The sequence below is a fragment of the Tinamus guttatus genome, unplaced genomic scaffold (genome assembly GCF_059628265.1).
Source record: "Tinamus guttatus ecotype Peru unplaced genomic scaffold, ASM5962826v1 Tinamus_guttatus_pri_ptg001052l, whole genome shotgun sequence".
NCBI classification, from domain to species: Eukaryota; Metazoa; Chordata; class Aves; order Tinamiformes; family Tinamidae; genus Tinamus; species Tinamus guttatus.
Genome location: NW_028289586.1, coordinates 53,230 through 78,157, shown reverse-complemented (window position 1 = coordinate 78,157; position 24,928 = coordinate 53,230). Strand labels below are relative to the sequence as shown.

Genomic DNA, 24,928 nt, shown 5'->3' with positions numbered 1-24,928 from the left:
ATGTCTCATAGCAAGGGCATAAAGATCATATCTATGTGCAATTAATATGTAGATATTATGTTAGAGAGAGACTTGAATTCTGGAATAACTGATTTAATGTCCTGTTTGTCTCTGTAACAGTGCCACTTCTGAATTATTCAACAAACCATTTTGCAATAGAATACTATTTATGAGCACACTCTCCAGTAGAAACTAAGAGTGTCCACTAGCTCCAATATTCAATATTATGGCCTGTGATGGCTTAGGAGAAGAAACATCACCTTCCACATCATTTACACCAATCCTTGCAAAATAGCTTTCTCCCTACCAATTTAGAGTAGTGTAGTTTACTGAGAAAGTAGCATCACTAGCTGAAAGAGCTATCCTACTTAATTTACAAGGTCTGGAAAAACACACTCATCTACATACATTCAAAGTATTTCTAGGTAGTATATGGAGGAGGATCCATATGCTGTGACAATAACAATTTTTAATTCTAATAATTAAATTAATACAAATAATTGCATATTAATAATAATACTATATTAATAATACGGTTTTATAACATGATATGTTATTATATCATGATAATATATTATTATAATAGTATTATTAATGAAAATTAAATTAATATAAATAATAACTAACTTAATAATTTAGTCTTTTTGTGGTAAAGTTGTGGTAAAGTTACATTCAACCTTGAGGAAGCAGAGAATCTGTTTAAAAAGATATGGGCTTATGAAACTGTATTAACTCCAATGACATCCCAGTGGTATATTGTTCGAAAGCTTTTGAGTCTTCTCAAATTTCATTTCAAAACAGAGAACATCTAAGGGTGATTTTGCCACTGCTGAACGCTTAATATAACTTTTGACTATGCTAGTTTTTTTCCTTTAACCTGGGTAGTCATCTTACTTTTGTTAAAGAAAGAAGTGGACAAACCTCAAAAAAAGAGGTGAACTTTCCTTTAAAAGATGGTTATAAACTACTACAGAAGCTTATAGGCTGGATTATTTCCTGCAGATCAGAACTGGCCCTAATTGCTTGGCCAAGATTTAATTACTCTTAGTTTAAATTATATTGTGTTCAGAATGATCATAGCCATTGTATCAAAGCCTAGATACTGTTCACTAGGGAAGAAAGGTAAAGATAATTCATTACCTACAGTTTGTGAGCTATTTAACATCATAATTATGCAAGTGGATAAGTTCAAACACATAGGTAAGACACCTGTATAAACAGCATATTGCCATGAACAAATTTGTCATGTCAGTTCACAAAGATACCTCCACTGTAAAATCACTTACAGTTAAATGTGGTCAGCTGTCAACACACATTTTCATACTGGTTCTGGGTCCATACTAATGAAAAACATTTTTGAAAGTGAGTTAGAGTTGTAGCTATTATAAGGAAAGCTGTAAAACAGGAAAGAATAGAAATCTCTAAAAGGGAAAAGTGGAAGAAATACATAAAACAAATGTTTCTTAATACATGTAACATAAAATTTTGAAAGATATGTTAAAGCAAGGATTACAGGGATTACAGGATTACAATTTGTTGCATAATCCCAGTTCCTCATTCAAGATCTTAGCTTGCATAAAGATATGGGACTGGACCAGCTTATAAATTACTGATAAATTGCCACAATGAGCAAAACACCCCTGCATCTGTTGGACAGTTTGGAAAACAGCAGTGCCCCTATCAGTGAAACAGGAGTTGTATTTTGTTACATACACTAAGCCCAATCTCACCCATTTACCCAAAGAGTATTTGCAAAGTAAGCTAAAGGGAGCTGGGCTATTGCAAGTAAAGTATTGGGTCAGCAAGAACCTTTTTCACACTAGCGTTGTTTAGTAAATGTAGAAGTATAAAGCTACCAGTAACCTAGGAGGTAAAAAGAACTGGGAATAAGTAACTGGCTTCAACCATAAAATAACTCTTTTATCACTCTATAATCAAAGTAAGATGTTAGAAAAGCACTCCTGGGATAAGGAAGAAATCTTGATTGATGGAACTAGAAAGATTTGGATTTCATAAAACAGATCAGAAATTAGGGAAGCCATCTATTAATCTTCAAACTAGTGAACCAAGACATCATATTGTCCTGAGAACCTAGCCAGGTGGAGAGGTAAGGTGACTCCAGACTGGTTCCCCAAAACTCTCAGCAGCCACGGAAACAGGTGGTGGAAACAAAACTTCCACCACTCAGTTTTCTAAGGTCCCTGGGAACTAATCCTTCTTTTCAGTCCTTAATGTAGAGAAATTTCCCTCCTAGATCTTACCTGTATTCATCCTTAAGGAAACCGTGATATACAGGCTGCAAACAGTCAAAATAACTGCAAATAAGGTGACTATTTTTTTTAAGGTTTCTCATTGCCAAAAAAAAAAAAAAAAAAAAAGCAGAAGTGGATTTGTTTCCGTCTCAAATGTGTTTTGGGGTGCATTGGAGAGAGCAAAATGAAAGTCAGGACTTTCTTCTGGGGGAGGAGGAAAATTAAGATCCAAACCCCACATTATCTTGCAATAGACAGAGGCCTCCAGGCCTCGAAGAAGCAGCAGGTTGAAACAGGCTACTAGCTAACAGGAATATCAGAGTAAAACAGGCTCGTTGGGTGGGGAGGGCACTTGGACTGTTAGAGCGAAAAGAAGTAGGAAATAGTTGAGAAGAAAAGCTGGGGGAGATAAAGAATCACATACTTATGTTCAATTTTTTTTTTCCTGTAGCTTCAGGAGACAGAAGGACCCAGGAGTCCCAAGGAAACAAGAAAAGGCATAAAGCCAATTTTCTGAGAGTGAGAGGTGTTAGAGGGAGAAAGTGGGTGGAGAGTGGCAGAAATGTGTCCATTTCTTTCCCTCCCTCCTGTTTTCTTTAAGGGCGTTCTTCACTTAAACTTTTCTCTCTTTTCTCGTCCCCACAGGATCAGCAAAGCTGGAAAAGAGAGATTGCCTGTGATCTCAGCACCATGTCTTGGGCACAGAAGACATGGTAAACAAATAAGCAGAGGTGAAAGCTGCAGTAACCACGGAAGCAAAGTCTGCTCAAAGAATGATGGCAGAGGTAGGCAGTGGTTTTGTCTCCCAGTCTTATGAGTCACCTTTGTTGCACCCACTCCTACTCTCAGAGCTATGCTACTTACCGCTCTAGGGAATTGGAGCAAACTATTTTTTGAGAATTGATACTCAGAAAAGTCTTGCCCAGATCTCAGAATTAATGATGTTGGGTGTGGCATAAGGATCTGGGACTTCTTGCCTCCGGATTAGTCATCTTAAAGGCCATCCAGATGTTTTAACTTCTTGTAATAACTAATAATAACCGTCTGATTATTTTCTTTGTTGACTATATTCTCATCTTTCAGCAAACAAATTATTTTCAGAAACTCTTTATGCAACATTTTTCCCCCACACATAAATAACTGTGAGTGACTGTGGTATAGTTTTATGAATGTGAAAATGGCATGGCTAATTGCACTTCGTGTAGTATGATATCTGATTTGAAGTCTCATATAAATAGAGCCAATAAATGTTAACTGCATGTTTACAGGCAGCACACACTGAGTTGTTATCTCAGGGTCGCCAAAATGTACAAGATATTAAAATGCAATAGAATGAAGAATATTTGCTATGAAACTAATTAAAATTAGAAATAAAAATTATATGGTATGCTGTGCAAAGATGCAAAACCTGTGGTTTTATAGCAAAAGGTCATATTTATCATATTTGTCGTATTTATCTCAACTGCATTTTGCTGTCTCCAGAATTTGCATGTTTGATTTGTATATGTATTTTCATATTCCTGTGAGAGGTGTCATCAGTCAAAATTTTAAGTAGTTATTGACTCTTGCTATGGTTCTAATTTTTGGTAGTCCAGATCTAATTCAGCAAATATTCTGTTTAGTTTCCCATGTTACCAGGCATACTAGTTTTGACACAGGCTTAAACATTACTTCTCAAATGGAATTTAATATGCTTAATTTTATGTACTTATATGATTTGCTTACAGAAGCTAGATTTAAGAAAAATGATTAAGTTATTTACAAATTAGTCTGAAAACACATCATCCACATGGCTAGTGTGATGTACATTATTTGGACAACAGTCAGAAGTAAGTTATTTGTGAATAATCTACTGTCTGAAAAATTATACCCATAAATTGCCTCGAAAATAATTATGAATAACAGCTCCAAATATCCCTGCCCTTGGTATCTTTATTTCATTTGCTTTTCCTCAAAGTTAGATGCTTAGTGCTTCTTTTCTGCAACAGTACAGAATACTGATGAAATGTAAGGTGAGAGGGAATTAAGACAAAGGACTTAAAACTCTCTGCAGAATTCAGGGCTGGCTCACAAACAACAAGAGCTGTCGACTGAAAGTCACATTTTTTGCCTGGTTCATCTGCAATCAAACAGTTCTTGCTTTATCAGTGTGGATCCTGTGCAGATTCTGCTAGCCTAAATCATGCTCTCATTTGAATTGGATGTCTCATGGAGCAGACTGTTGCAACATAAATTCAGTTGTTCGTTTTACAATCAAGAGGACAATTAGAAATAAACTTTTATTGATTTTACAGGCATTTGATCTCACAAATTTAGCTATAGAGCACTTGCACACACTTAAAAGCATGGAAGAAATGAAGCCATAATGGAAATAACATTAATTTTCAGCTTTGTGCAAATACTTACTTACTCATAAACAAAGCCCATATGTGGGAACTTTGTCAGAGATTATAGGCTCTTTATTTTCTTCCATAGCCTCCTTCAAACCATTTGCTTGTCTTTTTATGTTGGGCATGTTGGATAACAGACCTAAGCTATGAAGCTTGCCATGAAAACTGCTTTTGTGTCGTTCAAGCTGTGCAACATTTCTGCCTCCTGTGCCCTGAATTTATTTAGTCCATCTACAGTTCCATCTAGTTAAATTCATGCCACCTTTAATCCGCTGATTTTGGAAAGGCTCTGTATTTTGTTGTTTTTGTTCTGAAAACCAGATAGTTCATTTGTGGCACAAAAATAAGATTCAAAGCAGACTAGGAATCTAACAGGGATGAGACTAGAGAAGTTGTAAATACTTCATAATTGGGATAGACCAGATTTTCACCTTGAAAAAAGCAAGTCTATTGTGACAGAGGAGTCAAGAGCATAGTAAAAGATATAGGTGAGAGTTGAAGGCTTGATATTGTTCCTCCTCCTTTTCAGATGGGAAAATTTTCTTTCCCATTTTTCCCCGCCTTACTTTCCACTTGGAAGATAAAAACTAAAATGTGTTACTGCAAGGGCGTATGAAAGGAATTCAAATTTTCTCCTTTATGTTCCTCATCGTATATTTATTGTATGTACAGTGCCAATATGACTGTGTTTTTTATTTTGCAACTTTTAACACCAGAGTTTGCTTGTACGTACATGCTTTCCACTTAGTTATTCTGTATCCTGCTTTATGTAGCCAAAAATAGGATTTTAAAGGTACAAAGGCCGTTAGGCATTCAACCCTTGTTAAAAGGTTGCAGGACTCAAGATATTGCCATTTGCTTTTGAGATGCCTCTGTTAATGATCGTAACAAGTGTGTGTTTGAAGGATATCACATACTAAGCTCTGCTTTACTGCATTCTGTGTTTTCTATTCTGTTGAAGTTTTTATATAGGAAGCTCCACCACAGCATTTGAGCATCCTTCAATAGTACACTAGGGAAGATTATTAAACAGCAGACTCATTCATTTTCCTAACCTTTTCTCATGGGAATAGGTATGTACTGTGAGAGTGCTTCACTTCTTGTAGGCTGTGGCTTCTTTTCTTCTTGTTATTTTTGTACAGATCATGCATTCTGGTTTTGTGTTAAAGAAGTTAAATTCTGAGCCTGATGACAATTGAAGCTTAAGATAATCTTTAACTGCTTTGTTAAAGGGAGCAGCAAGGACTGGCACAGAAAGATAAGCTGGTAGCTGAGAGTCCATGACAAGGCAGGCAAGGAACAATGTCCTTATCTGTAAGGGGTGTTACCCCACAATGCTGAAATTAGGGGAGTAAAGCAGATCTGGTGATATAGCCAATCAGCTAAATCACCAGGAAAATCTATAGTGAAGAGGAAGATCCAAGGTCAAGGCTGAAAGTCAAGTGTACAGATTAAGATCAGGATCCAAATCAATGGGGTATAGCCAGGCATAGGCATGGTTTTAATGTTGCTGCAGCATATCTCAGATGGAGATCGAGCATGAGAGGTGCAAAAAGCAGCTCCCAAACGAAGGAGAATGTGCCTCCACTGAGGCTTCTTTTTTTTTTTTTTTTTTTTTTTTTTTTTTCTCTCAGAGAGTTCCAAAGACAGCCAAGGTTCCTCACAGAACTTTTGTATTTCAGAGACCTGGCTTTAAGCACTGGAAGCTAAACTCCTAGGAGGGAGGGAGTGCATGCCAGGTCGTGACCCTGTGGGAGTCCTTGAGAGCACCTCAAACTAGCATATTTTATCAGCTCACATGCCTACTAGAGTTACCCCTTCCTTGCTATACTCTTTCTTCCCTATCCCTCTTCCTTGAGGCTTCTCTGTTCCTTTTCTCTTCTTTCTCCTGCCTCTTTTTCTTTACTGTGTATCTAGTTATTTCACTGTTGTTACACCACCAGGTTCCATTCACGTGTCTATTTTCTTGTGATACACTGTTCTTCTGGTATGTGCACATCAAATTAGGTAGAAGCAGACGACACACAGAGTAAATTTCATCTTATTGTACTCTTAAATAAACTTTTAGGAGAGTAGCCTAGCATAGCCATAGTTTCCTTTGTACACAATGGATAAAAAGATTGATGTTTCTGAATTATGCTTTAGCATATCTGAAGACAGATGTCTGAAATAGAAGGGGTACTCTTCCACTGACTAAAAAGGCAGACCTAGAATACTAAATACAAATAAATTGAAGTGAGATAAAACCTGTCTGTATATAAGATATCAGCTGTGACTTGCAACTTACTGTGCTTTTTAGACTATACAAGTCTTTTCTCCCATGTGAACCGGACTCCAAGGCTTAGGATGCAGGAGTTACATCTTGCAGAAAGATCTCGAAGGAATTCTCAGGCTAGTAAACCGTAATAGAGTAATCATTTCTGTAGACACCAGGCACAAAAAAGCTTTGATACTTCGAGGAAGTATATGCAAGGTGACCCCGGAATAGACTTATGGGGAGACTGACCCTCACATAAGAAATTTTATGGTTTTCAAATGCATTAATTTTTCATGTTGTGCAAAAGGAAATGCATTAATTTTTCATGTTGTGCAAAAGGTGTATCTGGAAAAGCAAGGGAAATTAAGGAAGTCAGGAAACTTCTGGGAAAAGAATCACCTCAGCGATCTGGAATATTATAGTGCTCTAGCACTAGTCTCATCAGTTATTTACTCTTAAAATAGATGAAAATTAATATGACTAGTACTAACTTTAACAACATTATCTCTCTCTTTTTTTTCCTCTGCTTGTCTCATTTTGTTTTTTCAGACCTGTGACCTAGAGCTGAGAGCAGTTGCAAAGAAGGAGCAATGTCTCTGGGGAAAAAGCCTACTTCTGTGTGCACTAGTTCTCAGCATTGTCCTGGGCCTTACGTTGCTTATCACCCACATAACGATGAGCTGCAGTCTAGGTATAATACATGGTATCCTTTTCCCTGCCTCTTCATCCCCTCATTTATAAGACTCCTTCATATTCTATCTTTCTCCAGGGCTTATTTGGCTTAGCATCTGTGTGAGAATCAGACTTTCAGAATCTCGATTAAATGTTAAAAGATATTGATTGTAAACAAGGATTTTGGTCTCCTTTCTGGATCGTAGCTTCCTACTTAAAGATCCTCCTCCCCTCCACTTCTCCTCCTGTATCTGCCTTTTATTATGCCTGGACACACCTTTGAGGCAGCATTGTGTTGCCTATATACATTGATTCTATATTTTTGATTCTCATGCTCCTGACCTACAACTGTGTGCAATTGTAGCATCTTGCTCTGTCTAGGAGCCAGGAAATTGGGGCTGACTGATGTTTCACACTCCTCCACTTTTCCATTCCTGATTTCATAAGTCTAGTCCTACTTTTCTAGCACCAACTAGTGTCATCATGTCATAGAGAGAAAAGTCAGTCTCCTGCTCACTGGGGAGCTGCAAAGAAAGACTAGAAACATTCAGTCCTCTGTCAAATTCACTAAACACTTATTTGCAGAATGTTTTATGTACATGTTTTAAACTTTAAACTTTAAATCTACTTTACCCTCTCTGTGCTATGTCCTTGTCTTGTTTCATGTGTTGGCACCATCAGTAGTTTCTTATTTATACTTAGCCAAACCAGTGAGTGTTGAGTCAGAGAACATACATTCAGAAAGCAAAGTAGACTACCTAGATAGTACCAATACAGGACACTAGCTCTGGCCTGATCATCTGTCTTTTATTTTCAGAATCTCCCTTAAAAAGTGCAAAAGCAGTCCTCCAATGAAGCCAAAGATAGCACATGATTTATTCCATGTTCAGCAGAACTTTAAAGGGAATTCAACACTCCAGATGCAAAGAAGTTTGGACCAAAATAAATCTTTTCAGAGAAATGTCCCACAGAGACCTCCTCCTCACTTTTTTGTTTGGAGTTGTTCTCACTCACCATTGTTGCTGCTCAGTTCTCTTCTGTTTTCTTCCTAAGCAGGATCCTGTGATGCTGAGGTGGGTCTTGCACTATTGGCCAGACTCTTGATTTCTAGGAATGACACAGTAGACCCCTGTAAGGATTTCTACAAATATGCCTGTGGCAGCTGGGAAGGCAAACGCTCAAGCAGAACCACAGAAGAATCACTAAATGTCTTTGATGCATTGTTGGAAGAAAACCAGCTGATCCTGAAAAAACTTTTAGGTAGGGACAGGAGATGATTGCTGTGTTACATTAGCATCTTCCTCAGTTAGAGCTGCAAATTCTGATATCTAAGAGCAGAGTCATTTCCAACAGGGACTGATTCCAGTCCTTTTATTCTTCTGCCATTACATGTACAGATATATTCCTATATTCCATGTCATATTATAATAACCACATTTCAAACATTTCAGTTCCGTTTGCCAAGTGTTATGGAAGTCACACTCCAAATTCTGACAGAAAACCAAGCCATTTTTCTGTTGCCTTATGGAAGTAGCCCCTTTGGCTGTCTTTCAATCTATACTCTGGTCCTGTCCTTAGTTCATGTTGGACTGAAGCCAATATATGAACTATATTCCTGTTATACTCGATTTTCAGTGTGAAGAGACCCATTTACCTGGCCTCAGGAAGAATCACGGCTCTGAAGAGTCTCAGGCTCTGTATGCCTGGGTGAACAGGATCCTTCATCCATTTTGACATGCCCTAACAGTAGTCTAGGCACAGATTTTTTTTTTACAGTGCTAGATGGATTTCTTGAAAATAGAAGTTTTCTCCTTTTTCACGGTTAGAGTTCTTTTAGCTTGGCTAGTCACAAATTAACTTTCTGGTTCTGAAGGTTCCATAGTAGTGACCAGCATGGATATATTTGTTAAATTTTTCTGAATCACAGTGCAATATAATATTTTATTACATCCTTTTCTATTTTTCTACCTTTTTTTTACCTCTTTATTTACCTCTTTTTTTTTCTCAGAGACCGCACAGTCTGGGGTAAGAGGCTCAGCTAGAGAGAAAGCAGTCTTGTTCTATCAGTCCTGCATGGATACTCAACTGATAGAATCCCAAGGAATTCAGCCGTTGAAGGGCCTCCTAAGTCAGGTGAATGTTTGTGTTATTATCTCTCTCTACAGAATTTAATTCTTGTAAGGAAAAGATACAAGTGAAGTGCTGACTAGATAGTCTTCTATTTTTTTTCTTATGTATTTTGCTAGCATATGGTACTTAAATAAGCTGAAGGTTCACAGCTCAACTTCTAAGTAATACAGTTTTTTATTTTTAAATGCTGTCTCCCAAATCTGGCTTTCTGGCACCTTGTCCCTGGATTTATGCTAATGACCTTAAATAGTTCTTTAGAATCATTCAACAACCAAGACTACAGAAAGGGTAACACTTTAAATCTCAGACACTCCATTCAGTATTATACAATTTACAAGCCAGGGAACATCATGAAAAATGGCTGAGATTTTGTATTTAAGATTTGATAGCCATCTGCTACTGTAGGCTTTGGGAAGGCTTGCTTGAAGAAGAAAATGCTGCTCTTCCCAGGCTGAGTAGCAGGAGGTGCGTCCCTCTTTCTATAAACAAGGATAATTTATGCTCTGTGTCCAAGAATGGTGGGAGAACCTTTCAGTAAAAGGATGACCAACTGCAAACCCACATTTGAATCTGCTGTTAGGGAGGTGGAACCATTAATCTTTGATCTCTGTTTGTCATTCCCAAAGACTTTATAAAAGTATGACCTCTTTCCATCCCTGTGTCATTCTGTAGTTTGTGACTTTGCTTAAGTGAAAGCGATGTCATTATAAAGCCAACAATCAAACGGAGTATGTAGAAGTCTTCGTGCATTTCACTTTTTGCTCTTTGCCTTATTTTTTTCACAGTTGTCATAATGACTGAGTTCACAGGAGTAAATAAGGATTGAACAAATATGTTTCTCCTTCTCTCATGCTGCCTGTCTCCCTCTCTAGGTTGGTGTCTGGAATATCACAGGCATTGGGAAAGCAAAAGATTTTAACAAAACACTTCAGACTCTCATGGGCAGATACAACACCTTTCCCTTTTTCAGTGTCCATGTAGGACCTAGCCCTTTTGACCCAAACACCAATATAATTCAGGTGAGTGGACTTAGAAAACAGGGCCATCAGGAAGCACTGGGAATAAAGGATAGGTTAGGCAATTGGAGGGATACAGGCTTGCTCATGCTAAGTTTTGTAAAAATTTCCCCTAAGGCTTGATTTTTAACTACCTGAAAGTATTTTTTTTTTAAAGTCTTCCTGAAAAAGGAGGAGAGGATGATAAATAAGTTACATCCTTTCTCTCATCTCTTCTGTCTGGCCTGTGTAGATTGTATTTTGTCATGGAAAGAATTTGCTGTTCTTACAGGAATGGGCATGAGTAGTGCAATAAAGATGCAATAGTGCTATTGACATAGTTTGCTACTGCTATGAGTACATATAGAAATATTTAACAGTGTGACTTACATTTGAACACCAATTGCAACAGATATGAGCAATTTATAACACTTGACAATTCAAAATCTGTGACACAGAAATAAACACAGACTGCTGAATGTATTATTTTCATGTTTCCAGTAATTTTTGAAAGTTGGATGATTTTCCTTCTCTCCTTTTGCAGATTGACCATCCTGAGTTTGAGATGCCACCTGAGAGTAAATTCAAAGAGAAAAAAAATTATCTTGAGGTAACATATCAGAGGCTGAAGCAAGGTAAAAATAGCTTGGTGTAGGGATCTCCTTGAATTGCCTCCTGGTTCAGAGTGGCCTGTTTCCATGGGGTATGGACACAGGGGTATGAACCTCTGTAAATGTCTCCAGAAGGAATTTGGTACAAAATTGTTTACTTCACTAGAAGTTTATTTTGTAAAAGGCAACCTCTTCTTAGGTGATGAGCTTTAATCCATAAAGAACTTGCTATACATTTAATATATGTTTTTTAAGTTATATGAATCTAGGCTTCTCCTTAGATTTCGTCTTGTCCACAGAAAGGCATTATAACATACAAATTAAAATGTGTGTGTATTGGGGGATTGGTAGCTAGCATTTTAAAGTTAATTATAGAAGTCTTAATCTTGAGCTCTTTGACCTTGGGAGCAAGTCTTTACAGCAAGGTTTATTTCATCACAACACTCTCGTTTTTTCTGAAATGCATAAAAATGAGTTGATTTCAGTTTCTGACTCTGACTCTTCCAGACAAGTCCTTAAATAATGAGCCTCCTCACCCAACACATTTTCTTGACAGCTCATGAAAACAGAAGTAAGAATCTGACATTTCATCTCCATCCAGAATACTGACTCTTTGTATCACTATCTACTACATTTTTCTCTCTATTTTAGGGCCTGCTGTTCTAAAATGGTACTGTTATTTAAAGTGATAGTAAGGCAGGATAAAAATAAGTTTATTATTTGTCGGGAATACAATGCTCTCCTTGAGAAAGCAGCTGGGCTCAGCATGGGATGCATAGAGTGACTTAATTTCAGTCATGTTTTTCCCAATGCTCTGTATTGTAGGTTCTCCGTGTGTATCTCTCATATTTGGAGAAACTAGGGCACCTGCTTGGAGAACCACAGGATGTTCCCCCTGGCTTCTTTTCCCTTACCTTGTCCTTCATCTCTAACCTCCAGCAAGTTATCACGCCACTGCAGGAAAGACAGCAGAGAGGAATGCTGTTCTATCGTACCACCATTAGGGAGCTACAGGTATTCATATCTGGAAGATCCAGATCAAAAGAGATATAAGATACCTTGTTTAGATGCCATTGCAGCTAATATGTGGAATCTATTGAACTCTCAATAACCTATTAACCTACTGTCTCTTATTGGTAGCATGTTGGGCTTTCCAGGACTCCAGCCCCACCATGCTAATTTGATAAAAGTATGTCTTCTCTCTTTTTCTACTATAACCAATTCCCATCCAATAGCCACAGCTCAACTGATTTAAAATATGCGTTACTGGTATTAGGGAATATACCCAAATTTCCCTATTGATTTTTATCAGTTAATCTGGGTGTGTAGTTCACCATGTAAGCTTTACTTTACTTTTAGGAAAAGGCACCCGCAATCGACTGGCTGCTGTGTCTGCAGGCAGCCTTCCATCCTGTGCCAGTGAATCTCTCTCAGCCAATTGCAGTACATGACATGGATTACTTGCAAGGCATGTCACGGCTTATTGAGCAATGGCAGAAGCAAAGGTAGGAGTTAATATCTATGGTAGTAGCTGTTCAAACCTCAGAAAAAAATAACTTCAGTTATAGAGGTCTGTGAAGGATGTTCCTGAAATTGCTGGTATAATGAATTCAAAGCACATGTGGCTCTATATCCTCAGGTTCAGCCAATCATGAGGCTTAATGCCTACTCCCAATAGTCTTGCACATGCACACCCTGTATATAGACATATAACATCTGGCCACACAGATTGACAGAGACAAAATGCTTATCTCTCTATCTGTCTAGATAGATACATAAATAGAATACAAATCACCCCAGTAGCTGATCTCTGACGTTCAGCCTAACCAGTTGCTGGTGTTAGGCCTCCTGGTCTCCTCAGAGCAGGCACTTGAACTTAAAATCTTCCAAATTTCATAATCTGACTCCACCTGAGGGTACTCAAACTTCTTATCCTTCTCAGTGGCTGGTCCAACTTCAAGTTTGCATATATGTTCAGAACAAAAAGCACAACCACACAGAAAATGGGAATGGAGTTCAATGAGCAGATAGGACAGTCTGCAGTGATCATATACAGGGCTCAAACAAATGTGCTGCCAAGCCCCATGTTTACACTCAGCCTCTTACTCGTTTTTCCATATGTTTTCTCATGCCTGTTCCTCCCAATTCACTGTGATTCCTGAATTAAGGGTTTCCTTCTCGTTGTTTTAGCCCAAGGTTATTAATGATATTAGTGCTTAAATAATATGGGCTTAAACGGACCTTTAATATTGATCTTTATAAGTGCCCTTTTCCTACAGGATCCTTCACATCTACATGATGGTCTGTCTGATTGGGAACCTCTTCCCAGCCCTAGACAGTCGATTCCAAGATGCACGCCTGGAGCTATCTAAGATTCTTCATGGAAAAACAGGATCTGGAATGGTGAGTTATCCTACCACCAACTTCTTTAGTCTCCACAGCAGCGCTAGGACAATCTTTCTGGATGTTATCTTCATGTGTCTTCTGGATGGAGTTAGATCTGGGGAGGAAAATCACTCCTGCCATGCCAGTAAATTCTTTCGGTTTCTGAAAGTGATATGATATGCAATTTTAAAGTTAAAATTTTAAAGTTAAAAAAACTTTATTTATGTAAAATAAAGTACCAGTTTACCCTGCTTACTTTCATAAATGATTAGGACTTATCTAGGAGTTGAGACAAATACAAACAAGGAAGATGTTGTTTCCTGTCTCATGATACAGAGCCATCAGTTCTCTATTTTTGGGTGTCACATCAAAGTTTTCTGAGGTGTTTAAGAGTATCAGTTAAAGTAATTACTTATTATTTATGTCTCTCATTTCTAAGTAATAGCAGATATGCAACTGTTTATCTGTCTACATATCTTTCTACTGTTTTCATCTTAATCTATTCTTTCTCACTCACATGTGTCTCTATTTCTTTGTCTATTCTTATAGATCCCAGAAGATCGCTGGCGGATGTGCTTGAGTGAAACCAGCTTTTTTTTTGAACCAGTCCTAGGGCAGATGATTGTTCAAGAAATTTTCCCTCAACAGAACAAGAAACTTGTAGGTATTCATCCTCTTCTCCCCTAAGCACATCTCAGCTTCCTCTCTTTCTTTCTTTGCCATGTCAACCTCAAACCAAGGAAACAAGGTCATATGCAGATTGATTATCTGTTTAATGGTCTTGTGCATACACACTTTTCCTACTTTTTTGAGGAGAGCTGCACATTTTTTTTTCTTTTGAGGCTAAGGCTTCATTTTTTAAAGGAAAACTAATGTAGCCACTGAGGTTTATGAAGAGTTTACAGTGTATAAAGTAACACAAAACAACAACCCCAAGAAAAGATAGCAGGAAACTCAAAACTTTTTGTGTTTGAAGCACAAAACTGAATCAGGAAAGTATAATTTTGTGAAGGAGAGTCTCACACTGCTATAACTTCGGAAAAGGAGACCCCCAATTTGTAATAGCTGTGAATCCCAAATTTACAAGAAGTGTCGAGGACTTTGGGTCTGGTGGCATTCCAATAAGATTTAAATACAAAGCAGTTATGCTTCCCTCCTATAGTGAGAGGCAAGAGGAAAAGATGTATGAGAGAATGCTGAGCCCAACAAAGGATCACAGTACACCTAAGAAACCTAAGACTAAAGAGATATAAAAACTGAATTTCCTCTCTTACTGAGAAAGAGGCATGAACCCCTATTTGTTTTGTGGTTGAGTTGTCAGAACGTGAGAAGACTAAGCAAAGTCTAAAGAGTTTTTTATGCAGTCCTGACAGTGCTTTCTTTTCCTCCATGGCAGGCTGAGCAGATGTTCTCTGAGATCAGAGATGCCCTGTATAGCCGACTCAATCAGGTGGAGTGGATGGATGAGAAGACTCGTGTAGAAGCTAAAGTTCTGGTACGTGCAGAAGGTGTAAGTTACTGAGGCCTTCCTTTCCCTGAAGCCTTTAGAGGAGTAATGGAAAGAGCCTGAATGAAAGAGACATTCCTAGCCACTTCTACAAATACATGCTATTAAACAGGTCTAAATGCACTTAGAATCATAGAATCATAGAATCATTAAGGTTGGAAGGGACCTCAAGAGATCATCTAGTCCAACCCTCCTGCACACGCAGGGTCACCTAGAGCATGTGGCACAGGATTGTGTCCAAGTGGGTTTTGAAGATCTCCTTGTTTGTGGTTTTGTAAGAGCAGTCATATACATGTGATCATTCCCTGATACATAGATACAGAAAGGCTCAGTGTTTGCCCATGGATTCTTCTACATTGCACCTGCAGATTTGCACATAAAGAGAGCGACGAAGCTCTGAGAGTCTAACGACAGAAAACATTGTTAAAAAAGGAGTAGAGCTCCATTAGGCCTCAGGCCACTGAGTTCAGAAAGCAGAGCAACAAGTGGAGATGTATTGCTTGAAACAGTGTAGCTGTCATTTTAAAGGATTGATTTGTAGACGATATTTGCATGATTCAAAATACAGCTTAAAAAGAACTTCCAGAATGTAAAGCCTGGTGATGTTTCTTTATTTTTTTTGTTTGATACATTTTCAGATTTCCAGACTACAAGTGGAAGTTGGCTATCCAGCTCACATACTTCAAACTGACAAAGTGAACCTGGAATACCAGAATGTGAGCTATATAATGTAAACATGCCTGCCTCATTACTGGCAGTTTATCTGTATCAACTGCCTGTTGCTGAAAGAGCCTAGAATTTCTGGAGCATATCTTACTGTTCTGTAACAGACTGTCTAGGGAACCTGTAGCTATTGCTTCTACTTTGTTGCTTATGCTTTCTTCTATCAAGAGGGTAGGACCGAGAGGGATTTATTATTGCTTGGATGTGTGATCTCTTCTGTTTGGCCTGTGGATGTCTTTCATGTCAAAACTTATATTGAAGTTCTTTATCGTGGGAGAGGAAAAAAGAAAGTATTTCAGTGGTTTGTGTTTTGATGAGTCCCTTTATTTGCTTCTGGGACTTTGCTCTTTCTCATGCTGTCCAATTCATTCTATGCTCTATGGCTGTCACCTTGCCTGTCTCTTCCCTTAGTTGCAGGTAAATCAAGAAACTTTTCTCCTCAATATCGTGGCTTGCTTGAAGACACTGAGGGAGAATTCCTACCAGAGACTCCTTCAGCATCACTCAGAGGATAAGTAAGTTTTAGACACTGAACTGGAAAAAAAAACCACAGAATCACAGACTTGCAGTTTAGTTGAGGTTGGCCAGGATTTGTGGAGATCATCTAGTTCAATCCAAAGCGAGGTCAACTATAAGAGATTACTGAGGACTGTGCTCAGCCAGATTTTGGACATCTCCAAGGATGGAAACTCCACAGCCTCTCTGGGCACCAGCTCTAGTGTTTGACCACTCTCACAGTAAAATATTTTTATCTTATGTTTAAATTTCCTATACTTCAAATTGTGACCATTGACTCTTGTGCTTTCCCTGGATACCACTGGGAGAAATCTGGAATCATTGTTTTTACACCCTGCCATGAGGTATTTATACACATTGAGAAGATCTCCCTGGATGTCCTTAAGGCTAAGCAATCCTAGGTTTCTCAGCCTCTGTTTGTATGGCAAATGATCGATCCCTTAGTCATTTAGTGGCCCTTCACTGGACTCTGTCCCTTTCCTGTATGTCCCTTTCCAGTAGTGTGGGGTGCAGGGAGTGAAGGGGGACAGAAATGACTGCAGTATGCCATATGTGGTTTCACCAGTGCTGAATAGAGGAGTGTAATTAGCTCCACTGACCCACTGGCAAGTGTTCTCCTAATGTAGCCCAGGGTGCTACTGGCCTTTTTCACTGCAAAGATGTCTTGCTGACTCATATTCAAAAAAAATTAATCTGGCAGCCTCTCTTCAGTGTGAACTCATGCTACCAAAAGTGCCAGCATTTCAGGCGCTGGGGAAAAAAATCACCTTTTCTTCTCCCCTTATCATAAAACCTTGAATAAAGGGAATAGTAGATGGTCCTGGGCTTGCTGTTATCTGACAGCAAAATAATGCGTTGACATGAATAACAATGTGATTATATCAAAAGCAGCACACAGGATGCTTTTGAAGGCAGGCATGCCTGGGGCCCAAGGCTGCCTCTATGCAGCATATTATGAGGCTAATAATTATGACTTACTGGACAGGGAAGCTGTGAAAGGGGAATCCATTAGTGTGCATGAAAACTAAGCTACTACAGTAACTGTATGTAAACAAGTGCATGTTTTCTCTAAACATCTTTTACTCTGGATCCTATCTGGATGATAGGAACTTCAACCTTTGCCTGTGCTGCATATAGGTGGTATGAAGGAAACCATTTTTGCACATGCAGTGAAGGAAAGGAGCAAGGTATGAAGTAAGGAGTTAATATGTTCTCTCATATGTTCTCTCATTTCTAGCTGGAAGATTTCCCCTTGGCATGTCCATTCCTACTACTCACTAAGGCAGCACATGGTGGTCTTCCCAGCTGGAATGTTTCGCAGCCCTTTTTTCAATCCAGAATTTCCCAGGTATGGAGAGACTGCAAAGTTGGAAACTGAACGTAATTCCCTTTGCTGCACCATGTTTTTGGGAAGAATCATAATGGGTTTGTCTTTACCGCTTTAAAAAAAATGTAGTTCTGCACCAATAATCTCTGGAAGTGTTTGACCATTGACTTTGCTGAAGAAAAATCAGAATCTAGAAACTAAGCTGAGTCTGTTTTCATCTGTCGCTAACTGATATCAGACTCCTAGATTTCTTGGCATTGAATATGAATCCAGGGCAAAAAGGCAGAAATCTCATGCAGGTTAACTACAAAGAAGATAGCTCACCTCTGCATCTTATTTTCTAGATTCGAGAATTCCTGTGAAACCTATAAAAAACAGGAGAGTCACCGAGTAACTTCCTGTCAGATGTCTCTTCAAATGATCAAATATAATTCTGTTCTTCTCTTTTTTTAAAGAAACCTCCTGTAATAAGAGGACGTATTCTTTTTGCCTTGTAGCTATGATTCTTCTGCAGTTCTTGTAATTGCATTCTTTCATCGTATTGAACAGATCTGCGTAGCAATAATTTTTCTGATATTAAAGTCACTGTAGTTGTCCATAAAAGTCTTGTTTATCCTTTCTTCTTAAATGATAATGGATAAAGACTTGTCAAAATCCCATTTTATTCCAGAGATAAATTCACACTGTCGGAAGAGGCTTAATTTTGAAAGAAACAGATGTCTCAGTTAAAATAGTTCTTCTTTTTCTGATTTTCTACCACTAGTTGTACAATATCCTCTACTACTTGAAGTGTGTCAGAAAGTCATTATCGTATCAAGAATAAGACACAGTGAAAGAATAATAGCCAAAAAAAAAAAAAAAGTGATACGGGTTCTCACCATATTCTTTATGTCTGACAAAGTGTCTGGAGATTCTTGCTACTTTTACATTCAGTTTTAACAAAATAGATTTTTCTCACTGTCCTTCCAGTTCAGTAGACTCAAAAGTCAAATTTTATCAGCTTTTGGGGGGACAACATGCACGCTAGCATGTTATTATCCTCCAAATTTAAAATTTACTGCCAAAAAGAGCTCTTCAATTCAGATTGCTCTGAGGATATTTTTAAAAATAAGAAATCAGTAATGCAACACTATTTTTATAAGCTACAGAGCTTCTGAAAAAGCAGCTGTTACAGAAGATGAGCTGTTCTGTTTTTGTCAGTGCTTTATTGACTTCTTAGTATATAATAATGATCTTCTACATTCACTTAATGCTTTTCACAGTTTTAATCAGTGAAGAAGAAATGAGCTTATCATTTCATATTATGGAAATAAGCTTCGAGTGGACTCTTATTCATGAGAATATCTGTAAATTCATGGCATAGAATCATAGATGACCTCTGGAGGTCAGGTTCCACTGCCTGTAGTGGGACCATTCACAAGGTACAATCAGAGTATTTGTAGTCAAACCTTAGTGTAATTTTTGAGTAACTAGGGACATATCTCAACAATACATTTTCATTAGAATCGGTGTTTCAGAAAGACTCTCACTGTTTCTCAGCAGACTCTTCATTATTATTATGGATGGGAATAAATTTAACTCAAACCCATGGGACAATTTTAAGTATTAGTAGAGTAATTTATACTTTTATTTGGATTTTACAGTGTGCTATATCTGGGAGGCAATTAATAGAAAGTCTGTCTGTGTTCTTTCAGAGTTGAATGCTCCTACTCAGCACACAGTTGTACACAGTGGCTAAAGACAAAGAACACTCATGTCCTTTTCTTTTCAAAAGCCTTTTTTTTTCCTATTTATTTTCCAGTGCTGTGAACTTTGGAGCCATGGGGGTGTTCATGGCACATGAGCTTCTTCATGCATTCTATAATTATGGTGAGTACTGGCTGTTGGTCAAGCTTATCTTCTTTGTTTACTCTTCTACGCCCCCAGTGGTACTTTTCCCACAAGCAATTTAAATCCTGGTCCCTATGGTCAATGTATATTATTAAGGCATGTGAAGCTAAGGAAAACCCATTCCACATCATGTAGATTACTAAGAGAATCTCAATGATTAGTGTGGGGAATGTAAGTGAACAGCAGAAATAACTTAACTTTCTAGGACTCTTTTTTCACCTGCAGTGCTACCTGGGGGCTGTCTTACCTGCAACAGGAGTGCACTACAGCAAGCTATAGATTGCTTGGTAAAACAGTATGAAAGTTACTCTATGTTCGGGTTTAAGACCAATGGTACTTTTACTCTTTTGGAGAATACAGCTGACAACGGAGGACTTGCTGTTGCTTACCAGGTATTGCAATTTACCTACTTCCCTAATCTTACAGTCTCACCACACAACTCAACCAATATGCTGTAAGATTTTCAGCGCATCCCTGTCCTACATGCTGCCCCATCCTAGGCTCTTTGTACTTCTCTGCCAGTGCAGTGTGTGCTGTGCACGTCTTCAACTTTTTCAGTCACTCCTCACTACTACCACATAAGGCCATTCCTCCCCTTCATCTATTCCAGGGTGGGCCAAATTTTCTCATGCATACAAAAGTAGATAATTATTATGTCACACATATCATTCCTATGGAACTAAGCTGAGGCATTTAAGTTAATTTAAGTTACCCCAAGAACCAGAATTCTCTGTGGTTCTGTGAGGGTGTTAAAACAACGCCATAATATTCCTTTCAGCATTAACTTCTGTCTAGAAGGATCTTTGCTTTCTTCATGCAAGGATTTTGAAAGTTTAATTAATTGTTTGGCTCAGTGTGCTCTGAGATATCTAGGTCTCGGATGGTACTTTTTTCACTAAGAATGTTGAGGTAGTTCACATGCATTTACAAACTAAACAAAGGTTTATTGGTGGCAACAACATGAACAACATTTTATTCATATAGGTGACTTGTATTAAAAGTAATTTTCATTCTTTAATAGTGCAGTTACCACGTACCTTCTTCTGACCATCCATTTTTAGATTTATTGAATATTTATTAGACTGATATATCTCACAAATGAAAGACATGTTTTGGGGAAACTGTCTGAAGATTGGGCTATTATTATTACTTTTCTTTCTCCACAGGCCTATAAGAACTGGCTGAAAAAGCACAGACAAGAGAAGGATTTACCTAAAATTGGACTTACACATGATCAACTCTTTTACCTCAGTTTTGCTCATGTAATGAATTCCAGACTAGTCAGGCATCTGTCTCCCACTCCATTGTCCTCTACGTTGTTATAGTTTGTTTTTCTTGATGTTCAGGTCCCTTTAATCTTCCTTGCAGAACTGGGCATGATAATGTTGAGAGATGCAGAATCTCTTTTAGAAAGCTAAAATTCACATATGGGACGCTGTTCTGTAATGAGTCTCAAAGCTAATGTAAGTCTTGTCTGTGAACATATCTTAAACAATGTTCTGGTATCTGCCAAACTTAAATTGCAGCAGACAAGTTGTGTCAGAGAAGGTGTGCATCACAGCCAGCCTCTGATTACTATTTTTGCCATCATGTTCAATCTTACAAATGGCAAGTGGAATTTTACTAGAAAAGCACAAATCAGTCGTCTTCTTCCATCCACCACTCTGTCATAATAAATGACTAGATGTCATACTCAGAATGAATGATGGTGAAAAAGAAATTTAGAATGTCATTTAGAGATAAGGAACTAGAAGTACATGATCATACATAACACTGATGGTGATTTCTGAGGAAATCTCTTCTTGTTTAAAGATTTGTGCAAAGCTGTGTAGTTGAGTTGCTGATCAGAAACCATTGGATTTCCATGCATAGAGAAGTAACTCCCTTATTAATTGCTGTAATTCTCTGAAGGAAAAACTTTTGCACATGTAAGTGACCTTCAGTCAGAGCAGTGAATAGAAAACTAGTCCAGTCCTGAAACCACATATGGTTGGATCTCTGTGGCATGACTTGTATTTCAGAGGCTATGTGGCAGCTACTGCATCCTTTGTCATTGAATGAAGACTCTACTTACCAGAGTGACGACCTGGTTTTCAGCCACAACACTAGTAATATCATACAATATCCTCACCGTCGCCTCCCTAATAATACTACTATGTTGTGTAAACACGTCTTTTTCTCAATGAGCACTAAATGCTTTTATGTGAGAAACCAAAGATACTGAGGCTACATCTTTATTGTCATATTAGATTGGGAAGTGCAAGATTACGTGAGTCCAAGCTCTGAGATGCTCAACATTCTCTGTGCTCTGGACTAGCTAATTTACAAAGAGAGCACATGACTTGTCAGAAGGGGAGAGTGAGACAGAGAAGGGGAAGACGGTAGAAGATTGTGGTTGTGAAGGAAAAGATCTGAATACCATTTGCTCCCCTTGTGTGTTTCCTTGCTAACTTCAGCAGCCTCAGGCATGCAGAATCTGCAGAGACAGAAAGGGGGCCCTTAGGACTTGTTCACATGAGGGCTTTCATGCAAACTGACTTTTCTATTTTGCTTCTCAGGCAATGTGTGGACACCAGGATCCTGAGAAACTGCAGTCTTACATACACACAGATCCACATAGCCCCTTGCCACTTCGTGTCTATGGGTCTGTCAGCAATAGTCAGGACTTTGCCAAACACTTCCACTGCCCCAGCAGATCACCAATGAACCCGGATAAGAAGTGCCACATCTGGTAATCTGCATGGCAAAGGAGGAAGAGAAATTTGACTCCAGAGAGATGAAGGCCTGAACTGTGAAAGTATGGCCATCATATCTGGGCTTATGGAGAGACATGGTGCTCGTATTCATTTATCTGCTTTCCTTTTTATCCTTTCCTCAGCCTCAACTTGCACTTCTCTCAGCAGTTTATTGTCTCAAAAATTCCAACCTGAGTTCATATGGGAATAGAGTTTCTTCCTACTGCTGCCAGCTCTGTGTTCCAGCTGGGTCAACTCCGGAGTCCAGCAAGTCCCAAGGTAGTAAGATAACCAGTCATCTTGGGCTAAAACAGTCTAGGAAAGTACCGTTACATTTGTTCCTCTGTTTGGTGTGTTTCGCTGTGGAATCCAGCAGCTGTACAGGCATGTTGAAGGTGCAGGCCAACAAGTTGTAACCCTAAGACCTGTTCATATCAGAGCAGCTGTTAGGGAGATTCTGTAGATTACTATGCAAACCACACATTTACACTGCCAGAGAAGAAGAAATAATCTTCTGCCAGTAAGTGGAGACTAGGATAGGAAAGACTAAGTAGCTCCAGCTTCTAAATTGTTAGATGAGTCACATAATAATGAAGGTTCTTCTTGATATCTATTTCATCAACTAACATGAATAATATTTAGCAGAATTTTAGCTGTATACCTCATCTGTGCCCTTCTATCCAAGTTCACTGGCACTAATCATTCACACATTAACACATTCATTAACACATTCACATTCTCTGATTTAGGGCAAGGATACAGGTAAAGGTGAAATATTGGACAGATAGAAGGGGTCCTAGGGATCTCTGAAGATTATTTAGCCTGAACATTCAGAATTCCAAGACCTTTTCTGAATCCTGAACCAGATTCTCTCATCCCTTCAGATTCTAGATTTATAAATACTTACTCTCCAAACAGGGGAGTTCATGTGTTGTAGGTTTTTACTATCTAATCAAAATAGAATTTTAGGGATTAATATAAGTAATATGCCATAATTATGAAAACTGAAATTCATAGTAATTCTATTAACTCTTACCAAGTATTGATCAATGCATCAGAAAAATTTCCAAGAACAGGCTCATCAGTGTTTTTATTTTCATTAAAGACTAAAATATTAATATAAAACTATTGGCTTCAGAAAAAAAGAACAGTAGGACTTTGATTATAAATTCTTTATGGTCAGGTTTGTTTCTTTGTTTTGTATTTGTACTGTGCCTATCTTAACTGGAATTCTTAGCTGATATTCCAACACAGATAATAAATAATAATACCTCAAAATAATGTGATTTATTCAGCCATCATAAAAATAACAAATTTAGGCTTGTGCTTTTCTTTAAGGGTCACTTTTAAACAATGTATACACGTCCTCCACTCTTTTCGTCATTTTTTCCCAGAAACATGTTTATAATTTCAGTCAGTCATTCAAATGCTATAATTAATCATCTGTAATATTATTCACCCTACTTTTGAGTTACTTCATTGTATAAAGACCACTTTGTAATGTATATAGAAAGCAAAAGCTGTTTACAGTCTTCGTTTTGATGAGTTTTTAACTTTTATTGTATGTTGTTAAAAGGAAGAGGAAACATTTCTTGGGGAAATACTCTTTTTTTTTCCTGCTCTTACAATGTATGACAAGTTTAAGAATTTGCTTCTTCAAAACCAGGATCGCCTTTGAGATTGGGTGAGCTGAATCCATTCTTGATTTTTACTGAAGATAGTTTTACACAAAGAGTGAGTGAAGTACAAAAAGGGAGGCTTGCTGTAGAAAAAAAAATGCATGAGCCTTGGATTGAAGGTTTATTGTTTTTCTCAAAAATGGAGGGGTAAGAGCAACTTTGAATATGTGCACAAAGTTCCTGCTCATGTCCTCGAAGTTAGAGGTTCCCTGGGAGATGTGGATGGTTGAAGAGAAGTTGTGTTGACTAGTAAGTGATTATGAAATGCAAGTAGATGTTCAAATTGTCTTCATCTGTTCTGATAGCAATTAATTCAGGCTCTGTGTCACACATAGAAAGAACAGCAAAGTGCTTCCAACGTTGAGAGAGAGGGCCAGATCTGACAGCATATCCTTCACTGCTGAATTCCTCAGCCTTTCAGAGTCCTCATCCTGCACCATGTCAAGCATCTCCATGCCTTCCCCTGTTGATGAGGCCACAAAAGTTTCTTCCATTTCTTCCCAATCTGTAACTCAGGATGGAGGCGAGTGGTACAACAAATGCTTTCTTTTCATCCTTTTGGTCTCTAATACTTTCCTTTTTTTTTTCTCTCTGCTTTATAAATTTTCAATTCCTTTTTACCCTGTGTGTCCATTCTCGACACTCCCCAATTTCTGCCTGCCTTCTTTGTCCTTTTCTTGCATCTGTCCTTCCTCATTCAATGCCTATCCCTCTATGCTTATTCCCCCATAGCGTTCTCAGAATTCTTTGATGTGTGTGGATATGAGTTTGCAAACCTGGTGTAAACCTCTCTCTTTTTGTCCTAGTAAGTGCCTGCTGTTGGTGCAGTGTAATAAATCACTGATCCAGGAAGGGGAGA

General features: G+C 38.2%; 1 protein-coding gene across 1 annotated transcript; it reads left to right on the top strand.

The window, feature by feature from the left end:
• Positions 1-4,041: 4,041 nt before the first annotated feature.
• LOC148590875 (kell blood group glycoprotein homolog) lies at positions 4,042-22,587 on the top strand. Its single transcript, XM_088538369.1, has 18 exons — positions 4,042-4,081; positions 7,384-7,590; positions 8,628-8,831; positions 9,580-9,704; positions 10,574-10,720; positions 11,241-11,306; positions 12,133-12,321; positions 12,667-12,812; positions 13,587-13,710; positions 14,242-14,352; positions 15,089-15,187; positions 15,838-15,915; positions 16,334-16,437; positions 17,676-17,786; positions 19,567-19,634; positions 19,881-20,047; positions 20,822-20,917; positions 22,214-22,587. Exons 1-18 carry the CDS (start codon positions 4,042-4,044, stop codon positions 22,388-22,390), a joined length of 2,259 nt encoding a protein of 752 aa, XP_088394495.1. The 3' UTR covers positions 22,391-22,587.
• The last annotated feature ends 2,341 nt before the right edge of the window (positions 22,588-24,928 follow it).

What these genes read in the sequence shown, in the direction of transcription:
- LOC148590875 (XM_088538369.1), top strand. Translation starts at nt 4,042, where the DNA reads ATGGCTAGTGTGATGTACATTATTTGGACAACAGTCAGAA. An exon ending in AACGATGAGCTGCAGTCTAG is followed by an intron (nt 7,591 to 8,627) that starts GTATAATACATG and finishes CTTCCTAAGCAG; the next exon opens with GATCCTGTGATGCTGAGGTG. An exon ending in GACTTGCTGTTGCTTACCAG is followed by an intron (nt 20,048 to 20,821) that starts GTATTGCAATTT and finishes CTTTCTCCACAG; the next exon opens with GCCTATAAGAACTGGCTGAA.